This window comes from Schizosaccharomyces japonicus (genome assembly GCF_000149845.2).
Source record: "Schizosaccharomyces japonicus yFS275 unplaced genomic scaffold supercont5.1, whole genome shotgun sequence".
NCBI lineage: Eukaryota > Fungi > Ascomycota > Schizosaccharomycetes > Schizosaccharomycetales > Schizosaccharomycetaceae > Schizosaccharomyces > Schizosaccharomyces japonicus.
Window position 1 is genome coordinate 1,583,992 of NW_011627860.1, and position 21,652 is coordinate 1,605,643.

At 45.6% G+C, this 21,652-nt stretch overlaps 9 protein-coding genes across 9 annotated transcripts; 6 read left to right on the forward strand and 3 right to left on the reverse strand.

Moving 5' to 3' along the window:
- The first annotated feature begins 54 nt into the window (after nucleotides 1-54).
- On the forward strand, nucleotides 55-2,419 carry SJAG_02842 (sphingosine N-acyltransferase Lac1). The gene is made up of 2 exons (XM_002173995.2): nucleotides 55-199; nucleotides 572-2,419. The coding sequence occupies exons 1-2, from the start codon at nucleotides 134-136 to the stop codon at nucleotides 1,703-1,705; spliced, it is 1,200 nt and encodes a 399-aa protein (XP_002174031.2). The 5' UTR covers nucleotides 55-133; the 3' UTR covers nucleotides 1,706-2,419.
- On the reverse strand, nucleotides 2,271-3,176 carry SJAG_02843 (Sm snRNP core protein Smf1). Its single transcript, XM_002173996.2, has 2 exons — nucleotides 2,841-3,176; nucleotides 2,271-2,673 (listed from the first exon to the last, which is right to left on the reverse strand). Exons 1-2 carry the CDS (start codon nucleotides 3,035-3,037, stop codon nucleotides 2,598-2,600), a joined length of 273 nt encoding a protein of 90 aa, XP_002174032.2. The 5' UTR covers nucleotides 3,038-3,176; the 3' UTR covers nucleotides 2,271-2,597.
- A 141-nt stretch (nucleotides 3,177-3,317) lies between these two features.
- Nucleotides 3,318-4,703, forward strand: SJAG_02844 (SYF2 family splicing factor). The gene has a single exon (XM_002173997.2). It carries the CDS (start codon nucleotides 3,472-3,474, stop codon nucleotides 4,231-4,233), a length of 762 nt encoding a protein of 253 aa, XP_002174033.2. The 5' UTR covers nucleotides 3,318-3,471; the 3' UTR covers nucleotides 4,234-4,703.
- On the forward strand, nucleotides 4,637-6,919 carry SJAG_02845 (chitin synthase regulatory factor Chr1). Its single transcript, XM_002173998.2, has one exon. The coding sequence runs from the start codon at nucleotides 5,113-5,115 to the stop codon at nucleotides 6,403-6,405; it is 1,293 nt and encodes a 430-aa protein (XP_002174034.1). The 5' UTR covers nucleotides 4,637-5,112; the 3' UTR covers nucleotides 6,406-6,919.
- Nucleotides 6,920-7,191: 272 nt separating this feature from the next.
- Nucleotides 7,192-12,195, forward strand: SJAG_02846 (Clr6 histone deacetylase complex subunit Pst1; the record flags this gene model as incomplete). The annotated part of the gene is made up of 3 exons (XM_002173999.1): nucleotides 7,192-7,318; nucleotides 7,402-7,879; nucleotides 7,992-12,195. 3 exons carry the CDS (start codon nucleotides 7,192-7,194, stop codon nucleotides 12,193-12,195), a joined length of 4,809 nt encoding a protein of 1,602 aa, XP_002174035.1.
- A 1,737-nt stretch (nucleotides 12,196-13,932) lies between these two features.
- Nucleotides 13,933-14,901, forward strand: SJAG_02847 (hemolysin-III family protein; the record flags this gene model as incomplete). The annotated part of the gene is made up of 1 exon (XM_002174000.1): nucleotides 13,933-14,901. One exon carries the CDS (start codon nucleotides 13,933-13,935, stop codon nucleotides 14,899-14,901), a length of 969 nt encoding a protein of 322 aa, XP_002174036.1.
- Nucleotides 14,902-15,255: 354 nt separating this feature from the next.
- On the reverse strand, nucleotides 15,256-17,991 carry SJAG_02848 (dynamin Dnm1). The gene is made up of 2 exons (XM_002174001.2): nucleotides 17,773-17,991; nucleotides 15,256-17,717 (listed from the first exon to the last, which is right to left on the reverse strand). Exons 1-2 carry the CDS (start codon nucleotides 17,909-17,911, stop codon nucleotides 15,484-15,486), a joined length of 2,373 nt encoding a protein of 790 aa, XP_002174037.1. The 5' UTR covers nucleotides 17,912-17,991; the 3' UTR covers nucleotides 15,256-15,483.
- SJAG_02849 (mediator complex subunit Med7) lies at nucleotides 17,529-21,039 on the forward strand. Its single transcript, XM_002174002.2, has 2 exons — nucleotides 17,529-18,726; nucleotides 18,851-21,039. The coding sequence occupies exons 1-2, from the start codon at nucleotides 18,502-18,504 to the stop codon at nucleotides 19,601-19,603; spliced, it is 978 nt and encodes a 325-aa protein (XP_002174038.1). The 5' UTR covers nucleotides 17,529-18,501; the 3' UTR covers nucleotides 19,604-21,039.
- On the reverse strand, nucleotides 19,723-21,362 carry SJAG_02850 (adenylosuccinate lyase Ade8). Its single transcript, XM_002174003.2, has one exon. The coding sequence runs from the start codon at nucleotides 21,268-21,270 to the stop codon at nucleotides 19,822-19,824; it is 1,449 nt and encodes a 482-aa protein (XP_002174039.1). The 5' UTR covers nucleotides 21,271-21,362; the 3' UTR covers nucleotides 19,723-19,821.
- Nucleotides 21,363-21,652: the final 290 nt, after the last annotated feature.

Here is a 21,652-nt window from a genome sequence, read left to right on the forward strand (position 1 = left end):
CCGTAGATGATCATTCCACTTCGCGTGTTAATGTCGATCTTAATGTACCAGTACACGTAATTAAATAAATCCATGGTATTCTGCACCCTCTACGGCCCATCTACCAACAACCACGCTCTCTCAGTGAACGACAATGTCTGTAAACGGGGCGATTGCGGAAAAGGAGCAGCATGAAAATCATCCACAACGTTTAGGAAATGTAGGTAACCGACTAAAAACAGGGTTTTGCGCAAGAACAACGCCATTTAGGCGCAGTTTTTATTGAGTTTTTCTCGGAACGAGATAATGTGGTTTCCAAAATAACGAAGAACACCTTAAAGCACTTACCGTTCGTTTTAACGAGGAGCACCTGCCAAAACCTTAAGCAGAACGCGTAACGAAGAAGAGAAAACATGTTTTTCTCGTGTTCGCGTGTCAAAAACACCCCGGAAATGCGTGGATGCTTGTTCAGTGCGTTGCCGATAATAACAAGAATGGAGCGCGTCTGTTGTCTCGTTCTCCTTGCCTGAAACCGATGTTTTTATTTTATTTTGTTTTCAACGCGTTCCGTTGCTAACAGTAATGTTTGTAGATTCCTGGCACTTCTGCAGGTTCGTTTTCGACAATGCATACGCAGAGACCACAGCGACGTCGTAGACGCGCCAAGTCTCTTGTCGGAAAGGCTGCAGAAAAAGTGGTGAAGAAAAGTAAGCAAAAGACTTGGATTGTCCCTCTTACACTGCTGCTTGGTGCCGTGGGTTTGTACTTAATGAACCCCGAGCATAGCTTCGTAAGGCACGGTATCTTTTTAAGCTATCGTGTTCCGGGAACAAATGATCCCGTCATGTATGGAAAGGGTCCCAAGGATTTCGTTTTCTGCCTCTTCTATGCCTTGTTTTTTGCGTTTACACGCGAGTTCTTAATGCAGGAGATCTTGGAGCCCATCGGACGACACTTTAAGGTTCTGAAGCCCGGAAAACTGAAACGGTTTTCTGAACAGGCATACACGCTCATTTACTTTTCCATTGTCGGTTGCTGGGGTCTGTATCTCATGTACACGACGGATCTGTGGTTTTTCAACACAGACGCCTTCTGGACCAACTATCCTCACAAGACGCACTTTGCTTCTTTCAAGGCGTTTTACCTAATTGAGGCTGCATATTGGATTCAGCAAGCTTTCGTGTTGCTACTGCAACTCGAGAAGCCTCGTAAGGACTACAAGGAGCTCGTGTTTCATCACATTCTCACTCTGTCCCTTATTAGCCTTAGCTACTATTTCCACTTTACGTGGATCGGTGTGGCTACCTTTATTACGATGGATGTTTCGGACGTCTTCCTCGCCTTAACGAAGGTACTCAACTACATCAACACACCTTTGGTGTATGTATCATTTGCAACGTTTATCTTTATCTGGTTCTTTATGCGCCATTACCAGATTTTCCGCTTTATGCACGCGTTGCTTACAACTATGAAGACTATTGGTCCTTTTGAATTGGACTGGGCAGCCGGACAGTACAAGTGTTGGATTTCCCAGTACATCACTTTTGGTCTGTTCGTCTGTCTGCAACTCATTAATGGCTTTTGGTCAATCTTCATCATCCGCATTGCCCTTCGCGCCATCTTCTCGCACGAAGCTCGCGATGAGCGTAGCGATGATGAAGACGATGAGACTTCGTCTCACGAGTCGTCTGGTGAATCGCCTACTCGTGACAAAAAGACACAGTAAGGAGTAGGCGTTATCCAAGAATACCTGATGGCTGCAGAAGCTAAAAAAAAGAAAAAAAGCAAAGCCCTGCGCTGTCGGTAATTGAGAGAAAATGGTTGTTTTCCTGAGTGTCTTGTGCAGCACGCACAATTCCCTCGTCTTTGCGAAACGCTTTTATTTTCTTTTTCTAAACGCAAAACAATCATACAGACACTCACCTTTTTCACCCTTCGCTGGAAAGCGATTCATTGTAAAAACCTTATCCAACTTACGGATCCTCCTTCAAGAGGTCTCTTGCTCCTAGTGATGCACTACTGGGCAGCGCTAGACAATACGTTTGCGTCTAGCAATGCCGTTCAAGTACCACCGTGTCTTGTGTAGCGCCGGCCGATGCACGCTGTAATCGGTTTTCGCCATACAGCTGGCTTGCTAGGACGGGAATTAACTAATGAATGTGGCAGCAACAAGGACAGCAGAGTACGATTTTGGTTACTGATTTTGCCCGCTCTGCTGACTTCAGCTACCACTTATGAAAATAAAAGTTTACGCAGACACGATGATAACCTTCCAAACTTTATTCGTACCGTGAACATGTAATTTGTTTCTCTTATAACTTATATATATAACTCTCTAGTTACAGCTAGTTGAATCATTTATACTTTACTTTGTCGACAGAAGAAGAATTTATTTCTCGTAAAAAAGATTGTAGCAACGTTAAGTACATTTTCGAAGAACACGAGCAGAGGGCACCATGGAGGGAAAGAGAAGGTCGCAAGGCGTGCAGAAAGGTCCTTTCGAATTCCTCTTCGCAACGGGCCTACTTTCCCTACTCCTCCTCCCCAGTCTTTCTATCCCATCTGTTCTCGCTTCCAGTGACCCCACACGTATGTGGGGTGTTTTTGGTGGTGAGGTTTTAGGCGGACGCCGGTGTCTCCTGCGGTTTGGAGGCGGGATCAGCACTCTCGCTAACCCAAAGAACATTATTACAGCTGCACGCAGAAACTAGTTAGCAAAACCACAAGTGGGGTAAAGTGGGGAATGCGTGGGGGCATATGGGGTCTTTATTAGAGACAAACGGGGATCGCTGTAACAGCAGTTGCAGACGAACATGTGTCCCCAGGTCGCCCATACGCGTCGTCCACAGCACGCGTCTTACCGGATGAAAATCTCTCCCAGCTGTCCAGTCGATTCACCGTCAATCCATTCTTCGGCATCCATCAGTTGGAGGTTCATGTAACTGTCGATGGACTGCAGGGTGCCCTTGTATTCTTGGCCCCATTTTAAACGAATAAGCACAGGCTTTCCGGTGAGGCCCTGTAAGAAGGGTTTGGGGTTTACAGGCGCAAACGACATGGCTAAACAAACAGGAACCAGAGGGGAGGTCTTGTCGTGGTTGCTGGTGGTGAGTGCGTGGGGGTGCGCAATTGACCCCCACTAACTGAAGGACTTGGTGTTTTCGTAGCGGAGGAGGAGGCGATTAAGGTGTGTGACGAGGATTATGTAATGGAGATTCATTAATTCTTGCGTCACTCAGAATAGACGTTCACGTGACTGTTAACTTTTCGCACCAACTAACCTAGGTCACCGTCCTTTGTTCGTCTAATAACCTAAACACATCGACTCACAAATCCCAACAACCTCCAAACTTCTTTCCTCTCCCAACGTCTGTGTTTGGACTTTTACGAGTGAGAAATTAACATCGGACGCGTTTTTGGAACTTTTACGTCTTGTGGAAGCAAGGAATTGCGCTAGAACTGCAATTGCACCTTTTTTTTTCTTAAGAAAACATGAATGAAAACACTGAAAATTCCTCGGCCGCTTCCTTGACGGCGTCGTCTACAGCATCAACATCCATGTCGGAGCAGCGTAAAAAGAAGCTACAGGAGCTGCGTTCGCGTATGAAACAGTCGACTCTGGAAAATCGAAAAGAACTCATTCAGGAACACCAGCGGATGCAGGCGAATCCGGACCTTGAAAAACGCCTAGAGCGCAAGAAAATGGAGGCAGAAGAGGCATTGGCCAAGCTGGAAACTGAGGAACGCGGTGAGGACTATGAACGTCGACGCGCCTGGGACTGGACGATTGAAGAAAGCGAAAAATGGGATCAACGGTTGCAGCGGAAACGTCGAAACGTGGAAAACGTCGCGTTTGCCGATTATCACCAGCAGGCCCAGCGTGATTATCAGCGTATGATGCGCGATCTGAAGCCCGACGTGCAGTCTTACAAGCAATCAAAACAGTCAAAACATGAAAACAATCAGGCGACACCTTCGAATGCACTCGTCACAGAGGCAGACGAAGATGCTGAGGACGAGTGGAATTGGGTCCACAACAAGCCCGACAAGGCCCGGGTGGACATGCTGGTTGAAGAAATGACTCGACAAGAACAGCAACGTATGAAAAACAGTAAGCGTCGCGGCCGCAGCGACGACGATCACATTACGTTTATCAACGAACGGAACAAAAAGTTTAACCTTAAGCTCAAACGGTTTTACGACAAATATACCAAGGACATCCAAGACAATCTTGAACGTGGTACCGCCATTTAGTGCGAGTAGCGCCTACTTGCGTGAGCGTGCTCACGTTCTACGTGCTCAGAATTGACGATCTGCATTGAAACACAACATAACGATTACAGCGCCGTCATCTGACCCCATCGACAACACCCATTACACCAAATTCCCTTTCTCCGGACAGTCTGAGATGTGCGGTCAGGACGGAATCGGTTCGAACCGCTTTCTCCTCCTTCCGATCCGTTCGGTTACCTTCGATGGCTGAAGGGGCGGGGGGCGGAGCTGAAGATGGAGGTGGATGCGCACGATTCGCAATGGAAGGCGTTCGAACCGCCAGTTGGCCGCATGACAACGTGGCCTCCAGCAAGGTTCAACGTGGCTGATCTGCGCTGCGTCTCAAAGTTGCACAGCTGCTTTTCCCGGAATATTCCTCCTCTCGTTTCTTCACATCGCCGTTCACTACTTTCCCCCCTGTCTGTCGTTGGTGCGTTCTCGTCGGTGCAGTTTGTCACCAAGAGCTGTTTGCAGATCTGAGTATCCTTCTTTGCTCGTTTGGTTTTTGTTCAGTGCAGCGAGCACCTTTTGTTGTGTTAAGACCTATTTCGATTGTGTCATAATCTCTTAAAAGTGATCTAGAGCTTTTCCACAGCGCTTTCCTGGATCTTTCTTTCTTTTCAACCTTGCGTGCTTTTCCTTACACACAAAAGCACACACACTCCCTTCACTCTCTTACTTTGCGGTTCATATAATTATTTCCTCTTCAACTCCTATCTCTTTCTCTTTTTGGAAACTCGTCGCTCTTTCTTTTACACGCAAGCACACGCTCTTTCTGTCCATTTCTCTATTTTTTTTTCTCTTTCTCTTTTCACTCTCAGACAATTTCATTGCGTCTGGTTAATTGATTTGTTATACACTATGACTGCTGAAAAAGATTCCACACTCACGGTTGTCGCGCGCTCTGCAAGCGCTTCCACCGGTAATTTGTCTCGTAAACTGGAAATGAATTCCCTAGAAGCACTGAACGAGGAGTTGGAGGCTCTTGATCTCTCGTCTCCTACACCGAGCAAGGCAACAAGCCCTGAAAATATGCTTGCACCTAAATCGGTTGTTGGCTTGCATTTTCCCAGTGCCAGCATGTCGTCCACTACGTCCAGCTGCTCTTCGGGCAAGGTGTTTTCTGATGTCTCATCCTCGTCCTCCGCCATCAATCGCCATCATTTGCGGCCTGAAAGCGCTTTTGACAGAACTGCAACTGTCGAACCTTCGGTAGCCCTTAGGCCTCGAGCTGTTTCTGTGTGTATTCCTCCCTCGGGAACATGCAATAACTCCACCTCTACTCTGGCATCCACTTCCACTGCCGGCTCTCAAGCCCCGGCTAAACAGCACCGTCATCATCGCACGTTCTCGTTAAGACGTGCGAAAGAGTTTGTAACGAAACGTCTCAGCATTCATCGACGTCGCCGCTCCTCTTCACCGCCTACTATCTGTTCCCAATGCGGAAAGCGCAAGGTTCGTTGCAGATGCGCCTCCGAGGTCGCGTCTGCCGTTAAAGATGACAACGCTAGTTTTCAAACGGCGTCAGCTGCCATGTTTGCAGACTTGCCCTTAGAGGCTGTCCAGGAGCAGTTCCGCCCTCTTGTCGTCCGAATCCGAGAGCAAATGGAAACAGAAGATAGCGCTGATGCCGCTGCAAACATTGCTACTGCTGCTCAACGTGAGGGTGAGTATGACAAAGCAATTGTATTTTACGAGTTAGCCATGGAAAAGCCTTTAAAAAAGCATAATTATGTTCCTTATGAATTGGCTTTGTTGTATTACTTGCGCAACCGTGAGGGTGAACGGGCTAAGTGTTTCCCTCTCATGCAACTGGCCTCGTCTCTTGGACATGCGGAGAGTACTCTGTATGTCGCCGATGCTTATGTTCACGGACGCGAGGGATGCCGTCGAGACATCTTCCGTGGTATTCAGTATTATCATTTAGCTGCGGATCGAGGATTGGCTCCTGCGATGTTCACCCTGGGCAAGCTTTACCTGACCGGTGTTACTGGCCATCTGGAGGCTAACCCTACAATCGCGTTTGAATATGCTCGTCGCGCAGCAAGACTCCATTACCGTCCCGCATGTCGTCTTCTTGAACTTATGGTGCAAAAAGGAATTGTACGCAACGCTCGCCCGTTTTCTTCCTTTTCGTCCTTCACCACTCGATAAACGGCATTTTTCCCCCTTATTTTTTTACAACGAATGTCCAGGGTCTTCGGACAGTTACTGTTCTGGCCTCGTTGTCCAAGTGTCCCTCTGGGCAAGAAAGTTTTCTGTATCACTCGCTATCCCCCCTCTTTTTGTCCGCATACTTATGATCTCACAGTTCCCGAATTTGTACATTTCCTTCCTATTTTTTATTTCTTATACTTCACGTTCGTCTCAAGTACGTGGTCTGCACGCATTCTCGGTCTCATAATTTGCAAAACTCAATACGACATCCGTTTTATGCCTCATCTTGTCAAGAGCTGGTTCTCTTGAGAACACATTGTGTTTACTTACAGTCAATTGTGTTTTCGTATAAATTCCAACCGTGAACTACCTATCTCTTGTTTGACTTTTCCGACCGTGTTCACAAAGCCTTTATTAGCCATGCTTGAGTTAATTGTTCTGTTTTTTTTGATATTCTTAATTTATGATCTAAACCCTTGAGAACACGCGACCGTGTATCAAATAGTTTCAGCGCATCAAGCGCAGCTATATTAAGCATTGCTGTAGCTCAATCTGTCGGCTCGACTCGAGCGATATCGGTTCCACGTTATACCGCACGCATATCCTACTCCATCATGAAGTCCCCACAACCTATCTTCAGCTCTCCCACATGATCCCCCGTTTGATGTGGTGCTCCACATACGGTTTACCATTTTATTGGCTGTCCACCGGTGAACCCGAAGGCCTGCCACGTCTCACGTACGCGAACACTTACGCTCTACAAACGACGACAACAAACCTGGAATGGCAGAAGACTGGCAGTCTTCGACGTTTGGACAGAGGCCGCAGGAATATCGGAACGTCCAAATGAACGTTCGGAGATCGTTTCTGCCTCCACCTCCGAATGTTGTGAATTTTCCACAAGAAGGTGGTAAGGATGATTATGACCCGGCAAAGACGCGTGTCAAATGGGTCTGGGGACACATTATTAAGCCTCTGCTAACTAGTTTTCAGGAGCTCCTGTTTTTCAGAGATTTGGACCTCAAATTCCCGCACCTCATCAAAATCAGTTGCCTCAAGTAATGAATCCTATGGGTCATGTTTACGACAACAACCAGCAAAGGATGTACTATGCCAATTACAATGCTCAAGTTCAAAATAACCCAAACATGACAGCAGCATACATGAATCCTATGTATCGATCCATGAACATGCAGCAACAAGCACCGACGCCAGGAGTCGGTAATGTTAGTGGAAATGGATCTACTGGTGCAATGAACCCCAGTTCGGCACCAATGAATTCTTCCGCCAATAACGGCTCGGTTCCCCCGAATGTTCAGCAGGCTCCACAGCTTCCTGTCAACACAGAACATCGTCCGTTGAACGTGTCGGATGCACTGTCGTACTTGGATCTTGTGAAAATGCAATTCAATCATGAACCCGAGATTTACAACGAGTTTCTCGACATCATGAAGGAATTTAAGTCCCAAGCGTAAGTTGCTGTTACGAATTTGCGGAGAACAAGGATAGGGCTTATTTCCCTACCTCTTTCCTGTTCTCGTATTCGTTTCGTTGTTGGTAGTTTCACCTACTAACTTGTTTAGAATTGAGACTCCGGAAGTTATTGCGCGAGTTTCACGACTGTTCTGTGGATATCCTAATTTGATCCAGGGTTTCAATACGTTTTTGCCTCCTGGTTACAGAATTGAAGTTAATTCTGCTGATCCCAACTCCAATAAACCAGAAATGATTAGCATTGCGACCCCACAAGGAATTATCACTCAGTCAGCACCATCAAAAAATGCGCGCACTAGTATGAGCCCAGGTTCGCTCTACTCTGGCAATGGGCCTGCTCCCCCCAATGCTCCTGTTGCTGCCGTGGATCCCAACGCGGCTGCATATCCTTCACTTCCCAAAACTTCCATGCCTCCTCACCAACCTTACTACCCTCCTAATGCCGCTTCTAATGCCTACGCAGCAGCTTATCATCCTCCCAAACCCTCCGTGAACGCTAGTGCAAAACAAGCGGCAGACTTGGATCATGCCATCAATTTTGTGAATAATGTAAAGAACAGGTTTGCACATCAGCCTGAAGTTTACAACAAATTCCTTGAAATCCTTCAATCTTACCAAAACGGTAGCCGGCCTATTCGGAGTGTTCTTCAGGAAATTACTTCGTTGTTTGCAAATTCGCCCGATTTGCTCGAAGACTTCAAGCGTTTCTTGCCGGATGTCTCTGCTACGGAGGCAGCATCTCCTGCACCGCCGCCCATGACTGACCGGATGGCCGCCCCAATGGAGACCGCTCCCCGAGAGGCCACCCCGGTTTCGACGACAACCAGCAGTGCTCTGCCTCCTGTAGGCAAGTTCACCCCGCTTTCAACTACTAAGCAACCGGCTTCCGAAAAACGTCGTGCTGAGACATCTGTACACACTCGGAGTCAAACCAAACGAACAAGGAGCGCGGCGGCTAACGATGCCAATGTCTTTAAAGCTTTCAGTGTTCCAGTTTCTGAGAACAAAAACCCTGAAGAGCTTGCTTTTTTAGAACAGGCGAGACAGGAGATTGTGGATGAGGTCCGGTACAACGAATTTTTGAAACTCTTAGACTTGTACTCTCAAGAGGTGTTCGATAGAAACGCGCTTGTTGAGCGTTCAGAACCCTTCCTTGGAAAAAATGAAGCTTTGTTTAATACGTTCAAGCAAATGCTGCGTTGGGACCCGGAGAACTGCATTCCCGTGCCTCGCCCCCGTGTGGATTTAACAAAATGCAAGGCTAACGGACCGAGTTATCGTTTGCTACCTAAAATCGAGCTTCTCCTGCCATGCAAAGGACGCGACGATTTGTGTTGGAGCGTGTTAAATGACGCCTGGGTCAGTCACCCTACCCTTGCTTCCGAAGATTCGGGTTTCATTGCTCATCGTAAGAACCAATACGAGGAAGCACTCCACAAGCTTGAAGAAGAGCGGTATGAGTACGACCGTCATATCCTCGCCAATCTTCGAACTATTGAACTACTTGAGTCACATAACCTTACAATGCAAAAAATGGCTAAAAGCGAGCGGAGCAAATGGAAACTGCCCGACAACCTTGGTGGTCCATCACCTAGTATATACAGAAAGAGTATTCGAAAGGTGTATGGAAAGGAAAAGGGCGATGAAGTTATTAAACATCTGCAAGAGGAACCTGCGATTACTATTGGTGTTGTTCTTCAGCGCCTGAAAGCCAAGGATGAGGAATGGCGCGCAACTCAACGCAAGTGGAACAAGGTCTGGAATGGCATAGAGGCCAAGAACTTTCTGCGTAGCCTTGACCACCAAGGTATATTCTTCAAAACAACTGATAAAAGAAACACTACGACGAAGTTCCTTATTGCCGATCTTCGAAACATCGCTCATCAACAAAAAGAAGAACAGGAAGACCCGAGCCCTCTCGCTCAACCCTATCACTATGATATGCCTTTCAATGACCTTCTTGTTATTGTTGATGCCGCAAGATTGTTGGGCATCTATTTGGAGAGTGGATCCAATCACTCTGCTGAAGACAGAGAAAAAATGTCGAACTTCTTACGTTCGTTTTTATCTTTATTTTTTGATATTCCCTATGCTTCTTTAGTCGCTGTCTTGCCTGCCACATTTTCGGACGAAGCGTCAGATAGCTCTGTCTCCACTCCTGCTTCACCTTCACCATTGAACCCTGCGTCTGCAGAATCTTCACGTCCTTCTTCCCCAAAACAGAGACATCAATTAAATCCCACATTGTTGAAAGATGTTCTCAAACGGTCGTATCGTTCGCGTGAAACCAGATCCTCACGCCAGAACTATGCTCGTGAAAAACAATCTGATGCAGAAGACGTGAACTCTGAAATGGAGGATGATCTCGATAACTACGCCTCGGGCATGTTTAAATCCAGTGAAACTTGGGTAAACTGCAAGTTTAATGGAAACGAGAACGAACTGGATGACGGTTCAAAAATTAGGGACCGGGACGAATATAACTTTTTTGGCAATCTTGCAATATACTGTTTCTTCCGCCTCTTCCATACCCTTTACTCCCGGTTGGAACACATCAAACGATTGGAAGAGTTGGCCTCTAAAAAGCTTCACGATGTAAAGCCTAATCCTATTGCTGTTGAGTTAGGTCTTGTGCACGACCCATTCGAACGCTTGGGATTTGCTATTCCGGAAGCGGATACCGTGTATGAACGTGCGTTGCTTTTGTGTGAACGCATCATTGAGAGTGACATTGATCAAATGGGATTTGAGGATGCTTTGCGCTGTCTCTATGGTATTAAGGCATTCCAACTGTACACCGTTGAGAAACTGGTCTCTTCCGTCGTTAAACAGCTGCACTCAATCACTTCTAATCGTCGCTTGGCCCAAGTCTTTATTCACTTTGAGCGCGATAGATTACAGAAGCAAACAAGCGTTCGTCAACAAATTATCTACCGTAAACAGGCTGAGGCGGTCCTCGGCCAAGATGAAACCGTGTGCCTAATACATTGGAACGCGAAATCCAAATCTTCGGCGGCACACTTGCTCGGACGGGAGGACTTGACGGCAATTTCTTTTGCATCAGAACAGCAACGCTGGAACTATTATGTGGATAGTTTCATTATGTCATGTCCTACAGAAGGCATCTCCGTCGATCAAATTCATGTTCCATTCCTCCGTCGGAATTTGCCTTCTGAGAGCGAGGAAGATGAACAGATTGTTACAAAATGCGCTCATGCTGTTTTGCCAGAATTTCTATCATCCGAGCTGACGCTACGGATCACACCTAACCAGTACAAACTCGTGTATCTTGCCAATACAGAGGATGTGTTCGCGCGTGTCTCAGAGAAGGTGTTTCCGACAGATTATGAGTTGATTAAAAAGAGTCGCCAAGACGCCTGGCGCGAATGGCTTAACAGTGATGCTGGCTGGAAACAGAGTCTGTCTGCAGCAAAAATCGAGTCACTAAAGGATTTGACTGTAAGCAGCATTTTCTCAAACGCTTCAATGGGAGCAACAAAGATTGAAGAAAAGAAGGAGGACTTGGATCAAGCTTCTAGTGATATGGATGAAGATGAACCTATAGAAGACACCGCTAGCACGGAAGCCGTTTCAGAGGAAGAGGAGACGAAGCCGGATACGACGAATGAGACACCGCAGCCTTCGACGAAGACGGAGCGAGTCGCTGCGGCTGTAGTCGCTGAGTCTGAAGAGCAAAACAAATCCGGGTCTGTTGACAAACAAGCTGTTGGTGACAATGGCGACGATACAGCTAATGACCCGGAAACCGAGACAGACGTTGAGATTAAGGAGGAATTGGACGCGGCAGCCAATGAGCATGTGGAAGCTCCCTTGGCTGAACCGGTTGTGGAAGACATGGATGCAGACACGAGTGTGAAGCAAGACAAATCTGAGGAGTCCAATGCTTCTGCAGCCGAGCGTGATACCACTCATTCTGAGGTTCCTGTCACCACCGAGGAGGAGAAACCGGAGCCAGAAAGAATGGAAACGGAAGTGAATGCTCAGCCGGAAGAGCAAATGGAAGATGCGACCATCACTAGTACGGAACCTCCGGCGGATATACCTGCTGCCAGTGAGGCCGTTGCAAGCTCCGTTGCGGCGTCTTCAATGGCAGCAACTGCAACAAGTCAAGAGCAAACTTTGGAGAACACGAATGCGACAGCAGCCGATGTAACACCAGTGACTAAGGACGCATCTGTCGAAACTGAGACTTCAACCGTCGATGAACAGAACGGCGACACGACTGAAGCCGATGTTTCCATGGATCAAGCGGACCTGATGTCAAATGCCTAAATTATAAAAAAAAAGGCGTGAAATTCTATGCACGAGTGGGCATCCCTCGTACATAGAATTTCACGTCGCGTAAAGTAGCTTCTTTATTGTTTTCTTCTTGCTATACTCATTACCGATGATGATGCTGTTGTTGTTTCTTTTGTTTTTCTCTTTTTCTTCTATCTCCCCGGCTTGGATGGCTTTCTTCTTGTTTTTTTTTTCTGAACTGTTGCTCTGGATAATTACCTACCTTCTTCTCCCTCTATTTTTTTTTCCGTCTTATTCGAAGCAAACACACATTACTCTTCCCCTCTTATTCAAATGGTTACGGACACGGACGGCCGCCTTTGAGGTATAACCCTTTTCCTCCATAAGTTTATTTCTCTTACTCTCACCTTTCTTCCTTTACAACTTTTACACACACTCACGCACACATACACACACACACACTCTCTCTCTCTCTCTCTCTCCCCAATACACATAACGCACATACTTTCTTACCTTTCTTCCTGCCTTTTTACAATTTTAAGATTGGCGTGTATATATTAAAACCAAAAAAAAAGGTTTGAACTCCAATGATTCAAATTTTGAATTCAAGGTGCTCCAAACTTGTTCATAAGTTCAGGCGTGCAATAAGGATTTGTTAAAAACGAGGGTTTTCCGGAGAAACTACAATTGTATTACTGTTTCTTTCTTTCATGGTTATTTTTCGGACGCGACGCGTTCCGTCTGGTGCGACTGCGGCCCTCGGATTTGCGACGAATTAGTGGTGAGTATGACGTTAGCATTAGAGCGGGGTGGGTTTTTTATTGGTTGGGCGGTTACATCATAGCCGACAATATATCCCGATAGTCGAACGGCAATTTCGCTGACTGCGGCACATTGTGGGGGAAAGTTAGAAGGCCGTGGTGGCAGTTTGGCGGAGCAACACGTTGGGGCCCTTCACCATGTCTCAGGCTTCGTTCTTGTTACAAAAAGCTGCCGAGAGGCAGAATTGACGTCCGTCTTCTCACTTCTCTCCACTACCATACACATCCGCTGAAGTAACTACACTTCTGCTGTGCGTCCTTCTCCTACCGAGAACCAACCACTCTCTGCACATCCATTTGGACGGCATATGCGTTAGCTTAACGTAAGACGCAATTTACATTCCAATAGCGCTTTTCATTGAATTGCCTTTTTATTCGTAGATTTTGTTTCCAATTATACTGTTTCAGTTGTTCTTTTATTTTATTTTCCTTGTGTTTACTGGGTTCCAACTAAGGTCTGCTAGATATTGAACTCGGATAGCGATCTTCTTCGGCTCGGTTTTATTCTTCGTTTTTTTTCGTTTTTTGAGTCAATTCCTCTCTTCTCTTGTGTACTTCATCTGTGTTATATCCACAGGCTGTGTCTTTGTCGGAAGCGATTTGTCGTGTCATTCATCTCTGATCACACGGTGACCCTGGTCGTTTTTGTTTTATTCCGTTATTTGTGTCTTTTTCAGCCTGTTTGTGGTCTGTTTGGCTCTTCCGGCGTCGTTTCGAGCGTGTGAACTTTGGTTTTTTAAACAAATTCTCGCATACTTAAACGTATTTTTGCTCTTTAGCAACAGCTAACCATATCCTCGGTCCGGTCGGTCGTCGGGTTTCTGTTAGTCGTACTGCTTATTACTTACTACTTATTACCTTGACATCTACTGTTTTGCTCTTGTGTAACTCCTTCACCCTGTCTCCCATCACTACCAATACTCGTGCTGCATCTGTTGCTGCTGTTAAGATGAAGAAGACAGAATCTACCACCGTTTACGAAACCATTCCTCAGAACGAAAAGACTGTTCAGGAATCGGGAAACGATTTTCAAACAACTTCCAAACAATCGTCAAAGGTTAAGCTCCGTCGGCACAAGGGATATCCTCTGCTCAAATGGAATGAGATCCAGCCCTGGCAGCAAGACAACCAATATATTGTTCGTGCCTACCGTCCAGCATCGAACTCGTTTCTTCGCAGTATCCAGTCGATCGGTCACATTCACAATGAGACGGTAAACATTTGGACCCATCTTCTTGGAGCCCTTTACTTTTTGTACATGATCCACGGCGTTCGCAACTTGCTCAGTCGTGACACAACTACAGCCGAGGACCGTTACGTTGTTCTTGTGTTCATTGTCAGCGCCTTTACCATGCTCGCAATGTCCACCGCGTATCACACACTCTGCAACCACTCTCCACGTGTTGCCAAGTTTGGTAACAAGCTCGATTACCTCGGTATTGTGGTGATGATTGTGGGCTCGTTTGTGCCTTCCATACACTATGGCTTTGCGTGTCATGCTAGTTTCCAAGTGCTCTACACCGCTACGATTTTCAGCATCGGAGTAATCGCTGTGTTTGCATGCTGTCTTGAACGGTTTCGCAAGCCTCAATGGCGTGTGTACCGTGCTGGTATCTTCACTGCAATGGGCCTGTTTGGTATCTTGCCCGTCGCCCACGCGGCGACTCTGTATCCTTTAGGACAACTGCTTTCAAGTATGGGTTTGGGCTATCTCATCTTGCAAGGTGTCTTGTACATTATTGGAGCTGTGTTGTACGCAATGCGTTTCCCTGAGAAGACGAAGCCAGGTATTTTCGACGTTCTTGGTAGCAGTCATCAATGGTTCCATCTTTTCGTTCTTACCGCGTCTCTCTGTCACTTTCGCGGTATCTATGTTGCTTATGCTTACTTCCATGACCACCCATCTTGCTTGGCTTAGGTGTTCGTCACGTAGTAATTAGTTACAATTGTGATGATGATGATGCTTTGCCTAAAACCTCTTAGAAACACCTCTTCTCTCGTGCACGTCTTTTCGCTTGCTTTCCCCGTGACCCAAATCTTGTTTCCTTCACCGCTTCCTTCGCCCATAGCATTCGCACCCTTTCGCTCTTTACTGTTTGCCTGATGCGAATGCATATTCTCGATGCTTGTCTTTATGGGCGTTATTTCTCACTGGAAGCGGCGTGCACCTTTTGTAGATTTACTTACTTTTCTTTCCTCGCGCACCCCCTTCAACCTTTCCGCACACATATACACACCTCTGTTTCTCACTTTGTTATTTCTTTTTATTCGACATCAGAAGTGCTGGATCCGTTTGCGAGGCTCTCTCACATGTTACACTTAGGTAAAAAGAAACATGGTGTGTTTTCAGGCAGTACACACATTCGGAATCAGCTACTTGCGTGTCATCGACATGATCAAGTCGCTTGTTATTGTTTATTATTTTCGGATTCGCTTGCTTAGACTGAATTTTTTTGGAAATCGTGGCTCGTCCACTGGCGTAATGGTGAGTTACAGTATATTAAAGTACGGATGATATAATTTTGTTTGCTCCCTTGTATACACTGAGAAGCTTTTCGCATTTCTCGCGCTCGTTGCGAATATTTTCATCTTCTATAAGCAGGCTGTCAAACAGTTCTTCTTTATAGAGTTCGCTCACGAGTCTGTTTTGGATGGCTTCCTTTGATGCGTTTACCATCAAGTGCATAATGACCTTGGGTATCTGATCAATCAGTGTTTGCCTAGTAAGATTGAAATAAGACATGATTAGTTCTCTGATGAGCTCAACTTCCAGCTGTTCACGTTCATTCATCTTTTCAAGAGCCAGGGATTCGACCTGGTTTAGCAGATCACTTGTTAACGGACCTGCACCCGCGGTCCCTGTAATTGTCAGTAAACTTTCTTCGGCAGGCGCCTCGCTTCTAAATGTATTAATAGATTCTGTACGTCTCTTCATCATCGATGTTGGTGGGCGTGATTGCACCGTAGGGGAGGGCGAAATGTTGCCAAAAACGTAATTGAGGAAGGAGCGTCTTGTAGCAGACTCGGTCGTTGGGGCATCGGGAGGGAACGAAGGCGAAGAGGGTGCAAGGACGGATTGAGTGTTCGTGTTTTTGTTGTCAGAATTGCAGTCTCCAGCGTGTCTCGCATTTGTAGAAGCTTCAGCGACAGCATTTGCCGAGTTCGGACCGGACGGTAAATCCATTTCAGCATCTGGGTTCACCTTTGCCTTTACATCAGCAACAGCAACGCTCGAGGCACGGGCGATATTCTCTCGTTTGGCGAGCACGTTGGACATGGCACCCTGCGCTCCGATGAAATCCGGATGACTCGTATTAATGTAGGCAGACTGAATAGATATGAGAGTGTCAACAAACTTAATTGTTGGCTTGAGATTCTCCTGCAAAAGCTCACTAACCACTTCAATCAGTCTTGCTTGGAGCTTTGGGAACCGGGCGAGGTCAGCTTCTCCACAAGTGTGGCATATCTTCATGAGCTCCTCGTAAACAAGTTGTACACATTGTTGGCAAACCGGTCCCAGAAGCTTTATCTGTGGTTTAACCAATATATCAAATGCAAGTTCAGGAACAAACAATGTGGCCCGAGGACCGGTACTGTTCAAAATTGCCGTACGGATGTCCAAAGTCGAAAGGTTACTCATAGGATCAATGTCAATAACAGCATTTTTGAACACATTGTTGAAAATAGAAAATAAACGAGCGCCGCCTGAAAGCTCCTTCATTGCCACGTTAGTGGAATGACCGTCAATACTAGCAATGAAGGAAGATGCAAACTTAGTCATAGCTTGCAACAGAATAAGGCCTTTTTGTCCCTTGTCACCAAAATCTTGACATCCAAGGTTCTGAAGTTGTTGTTTTGTTTGTGTAGTCAAAGCACCCAACCGAGCCTTTATGTCGGGAAGGCGATCTCGAATATGCGAAACTAATAGTGCATTGAGACTTTTCGCCAAATAAGCTGTTCCGCAACGATGGGCAATAGAACGGTATGCCGGATGACTGCAAAAGTACTGTGTTTCAGCTTTGAGCGCATCAGTCAAAGACTTATGTGTTTGGATGTCAGATTGAGAACGATTTACGGTAGGAATGAAACCGAGTTTTAACGGATAAACGCGGCCACTGAGAATATCCATGGCGTTTGTTCCTTGGTCCATAAGATCCAATTTTGTCAAAATGCCCAAAGTCCGTTTGCCGTTAGGGTCGACCGAACGTGCAAGTTTGAGTCCATCACTGTTGACAATATCAACGTTTGCTGGAGAAACAGCAAGAATGATGGCATTTGGTTTGCTAATGTACTCCATAATGAGAGAACGAGTCTGGGCTTCAATGTCCGTAGGCTGATCCCCGATAGGAAGCTTAGTTAATCCCGGCAAGTCTACCAGTGTGAGATTCAAAACACGAGTAGAATGTATTTTAAGATTAATGGGAAGCTTATTGATTCCCTTATTCGCACCAGCAACGCGGAGTGTCTCATTCATGATTTCTTCTCTGACTCGTTGAAAGTCTGTAAACTTAACGTTCGGCAAATGTAAGAATTCGGCATAGTCTTGTACATTAGAGGTTGTTGAAGGAGTTTCCTGTTTCACAGAATGCTGAAAAGCTCTGTCGATTTTTTTAGCGGCTTTTTCCTCACTGCCTGCTTCCGGTAACGGTTCAGGTTTACGAATATTTATTAATTGAAGAACAAGGGGACGCCGTGTGACAATACCCGTTCCACGAGGCAAAAATTCACGTCCAACTGCATTTGTTAGTCATGTTACTGGGCAAATAATACCAAAAACTCCCAAACTTACCGATGTTCTCAAGAACAGAAGATTTACCACAGGATTGAGAGCCAACGACTACGATAGAAGGTAAATCAAGAAAATCATAACCAATAGTGTTATAAACCAGGTCTTGCAGTTGATTTACAAGCGGAACAAGCTGCTCCATAAGGTGTAAGGTGGAATAGGAAGTCGGAAGGGAAGAATTCCCCAATGAAGTGTCTGACGCGCACAGGAACACAGCGAATCTTACAAATAGAAACAAAACAAAGCATCATTCAATATAGTGAAATAGAATTTATAAAATTGCTTTACAAATGCTTGGGGGAGCACTAATGTAAAGACTTTCTTCTTGTTGGCAGCAGTTTTCGTTTCTACGCGTCGCGTTTTGCATTTATCAACGCGACCTAAATTAAGCTTTTTTGAAGGCATAATCTTCTTGCAAGAAAGCAAATGCCAACCTCTTCAAATTAAATGACACGTTGGAATTGATACAGACAGCCCAATTAGGGTTATTAAAAGCTTGCTGTTCCCATCGTGTTTAAAAGCTCGACATACCTCTGTTTTCATGAGTCAGCATTTGGCGTGCACATGCACCCTACACACACCGGGACACGCGCATATTCGTTTTTTTTTCTACCTTTTCTACCTTTTTTGAAGATATTTAGGCTCTTTAATAGGCCTTCTTTCTCGTTTTTCGCTGTATCTTGTTTCAATTTTCATTAAATTCATCATTGTTTCACGTTTTCAATAGTAACGATGGACTCTCCAAAATTGCAGCTTTTTTCGGCTTTTCCGCCCCCTCCTAGTTATTACAAACTTTTTACGGAGGAGAACAGAAAGAAAGCATTCCCAGAGACGAAAACTGAAGACATGAAAGTTGATGAAGAGGAAACAGACGAAGTCAAACAATTGCGGCATGTATTTACAAAACCAGACTATCCTAAAGAAGGAACATACATGATGTTCGGAGATAATTGGCAGGTATGTCTCAATTTGAGTTTACATGACACTTAGTATTTGGAGCCTACAGATTCGTTACTATCAATATTTACCTTCAAGTCTCATGTCTTCCATTCCAATTATTGCGAAACTAATCATGATTTAGACCAAAATTGTATTCCCATCTTTGGAAGAGTTCGGAATTCCTCAATTCTACAAAAAGTTAGATGATGGAGCAGGAAACGCTATCCGGTTGTCTGAGCAAAATCCTCTCCTTCCAAAGGTTAAAGAAGATGAAGGGGATTCTGCGGAAGCATCCACAGCAAAGAAGGAGCCTTCGCCGTCAGATGATAAAGTGAAGATGGAAGAAGACGAAACGGAAGACAAGACCTCACTAAGCACAACGACAGCAGAATCTACTACGACACAGCCTGTGATTGCTCATATTGCCGACGAATTGAAACGACTTTCACGATCCCTGATGCTCAATTTTCTTGAACTACTTGGTATAATGGCGAAAGCACCCGATCAGTTTCCAACAAAGACAGAAAACATGCGCGTTATTTTGCTCAACATCCACCATTTAATTAATGAATATAGACCTCATCAGGCTCGGGAATCGCTTATAGTGCTTTTGGAAAAGCAGCTTTCATCTATTCAAAACAATTGTGATGATTTGCGTCAAAAAAACGAGACACTAAAGTCAACATTGGACAAATATAAAGCATTGGACGTTGCGGACACTGAAATTACTTCATTTGTGCATTCTTGCACAGACTTCCCTCCTCTACCGGATACCATAAACCACGTTAACGCTCAAGACGAAATTGAAGCCCAATCTGCAAAAACCAAGCTTCAACGGCAAACACTAGCCGTTGAAGTTATGAAAAATTCAGCTGAAGATATAACTTCGAATTAGGAATGCACACGTTGTTTTCAAACCTTCCGGTACGCCATCTCAAAAATCGCTACAGTACGGAGATACCTACAAAACGCTCAAACACACACACACACACACACACACACACACCAACAGCATTTTGGAAGAACGCAAAGCCTTCGCAAAGCGTTTATGCTTGATTTTGTATTAAAAGTGGGGGGCTATATATTCAAAAAAAAAGTTTTAGGTTTTGTAACTTACACAGACAACTCAACACGGTCATCAGTAATAAGATCGGCAAAAGGCTTGAGGGCGACAGCAACATCCTCCTTAACAAACTTCTCAGTTTGCTCGGGTGCACGGCCGACGAAGGTGGAAGCGTCCAATAACTTGTCCAACTCATCGTAGATGGGCTTGAAGTAAGGAGTCTTCTTGATACGCTCGATCAAGTCATTGTCACCACCCTCCTGCTTCACGACATAACCAGCTTGGTGAGACAAGACACGAATCTCTTCGTGGCATTCTTGACGGCTGGCACCGTGACGAACCATGGCCATGATAATGTTCTCGGTAGCCATGAAAGGCAACTCAGCACGGATATGCTTCTCAACAACCTTGGGGTAAACAACAAAACCGGAGATAACGTTGAGGAGAATCTTCAAGACACTGTCGGTGAACAAGAAAGCCTCGGGAATTAAGGAACGACGGTTGGAACTGTCATCCAAGGTACGCTCAAACCACTGAACCGAAGCAGTTTGGAGAGAGTTGGGGATAAGGTTCATGATGTAACGGGCCTGAGAGCAGATACGCTCGCAACGCATGGGGTTACGCTTGTAAGCCATGGCGGAACTACCAATCTGACTAGTCTCGAAGGGCTCTTCAAGCTCCTTCAAGTTAGCGAGAAGACGGATGTCAGTAGCAATCTTGTGGGCAGTTGCAGCAAAAGAAGCCAAAGGTTGAAGGACATCAATATCGATTTTACGAGAGTAAGTCTGACCACAAACAGGGTAGACGTTGTCGAAGCCACAAAGCTTACTGCAAAGCTTGTCGAGCTTCTCGACCTTGTCATGGTCACCGTTGAAAAGGGCCAAGAAAGAGGCCTGGGTACCAGTAGTACCCTTGACACCACGGAAACCAATGTCATTACGGGCACGGGTGAGGTTACGCAAATCCCAAAGGAGCTCTTGCAACCAAAGAGTAGCACGCTTGCCAACCGTAGTCAATTGAGCAGGTTGGTAGTGAGTGAAACCAAGAGTAGGCATGTCCTTGTACTTAAGAGCCCATTTTGCAAGACGGTCGATAACATTGACAAGCTTCTTAATGAGAATATCCATACCCTTACGCAAGAAGATAAGGTCAGCGTTGTCAGTGACGAAGCAACTAGTAGCACCCAAGTGAATGATACCAGCGGCGGCAGGAGCAGCCAAACCGTAGGTATAGATGTGTGCCATAACGTCGTGACGACGACGCTTCTCTTCCTCAGCTGCAATGTCGAACTCCTCAGGAGTAATCTTAACGTGAGCCTTCAACTGCTCGATAGCCTCAGCAGTGACCTGGTTCAAACCAAGTTCACGCTCAGCAATGGCAAGGTTCAACCACAGTTCTCTCCACGTGTTGATACGGGTCTCACGAGAGAAGAGGCGAGACATGTCCTCAGACGCATATCTAGCAGTCAGAGGAGTCGTATAGTGCTCGTACTCAGACATGGTTGTGGTGTAGTGTAAGTGTTAGTGGTTTGCAGTTGGCAGGTTGCTTTTCTTGAGAGAAAAGTCTTCAAGCTGAGCGTGACTGGCTTTCTTTAAACAAATTTAATTGGTTCATTTATTTAATTGGGTGTTCCCATAGGTAACATTGTTACTTGTTTAGATAAGATAGGGATAGTAAGAACGTGTCTACTTCGCGGGGGGTGAAGACACAGAAAAACAAAAGCCCAATTAAGAAATTCTAGGAATTCTCTCTGCGTGTCTCATAACGTTAAAGAACTCCTTACTGACGCCAATGCGTATGAAGAGACCGCATATCATTATTGTGTTTCGCAGAACCGTTACATAACATCAACTGTGAAGCGATGCACTTAATAAATAGCTT

Bases quoted from the DNA above. Each gene is read 5' to 3' on its own strand.
- SJAG_02842 (XM_002173995.2), top strand. From the start codon at position 134: ATGTCTGTAAACGGGGCGATTGCGGAAAAGGAGCAGCATGAAAATCAT. The intron at 200-571 runs GTAGGTAACCGA...TAATGTTTGTAG, and splicing joins ATCCACAACGTTTAGGAAAT to ATTCCTGGCACTTCTGCAGG.
- SJAG_02843 (XM_002173996.2), bottom strand. From the start codon at position 3,037: ATGTCGTTTGCGCCTGTAAACCCCAAACCCTTCTTACAGGGCCTCACC. The intron at 2,674-2,840 runs GTAAGACGCGTG...TTCTGCGTGCAG, and splicing joins CTGGGAGAGATTTTCATCCG to CTGTAATAATGTTCTTTGGG.
- SJAG_02844 (XM_002173997.2), top strand. From the start codon at position 3,472: ATGAATGAAAACACTGAAAATTCCTCGGCCGCTTCCTTGACGGCGTCG.
- SJAG_02845 (XM_002173998.2), top strand. From the start codon at position 5,113: ATGACTGCTGAAAAAGATTCCACACTCACGGTTGTCGCGCGCTCTGCA.
- SJAG_02848 (XM_002174001.2), bottom strand. From the start codon at position 17,911: ATGGAGCAGCTTGTTCCGCTTGTAAATCAACTGCAAGACCTGGTTTAT. The intron at 17,718-17,772 runs GTAAGTTTGGGA...TAACAAATGCAG, and splicing joins TTCTGTTCTTGAGAACATCG to TTGGACGTGAATTTTTGCCT.
- SJAG_02849 (XM_002174002.2), top strand. From the start codon at position 18,502: ATGGACTCTCCAAAATTGCAGCTTTTTTCGGCTTTTCCGCCCCCTCCT. The intron at 18,727-18,850 runs GTATGTCTCAAT...ATCATGATTTAG, and splicing joins TGTTCGGAGATAATTGGCAG to ACCAAAATTGTATTCCCATC.
- SJAG_02850 (XM_002174003.2), bottom strand. From the start codon at position 21,270: ATGTCTGAGTACGAGCACTATACGACTCCTCTGACTGCTAGATATGCG.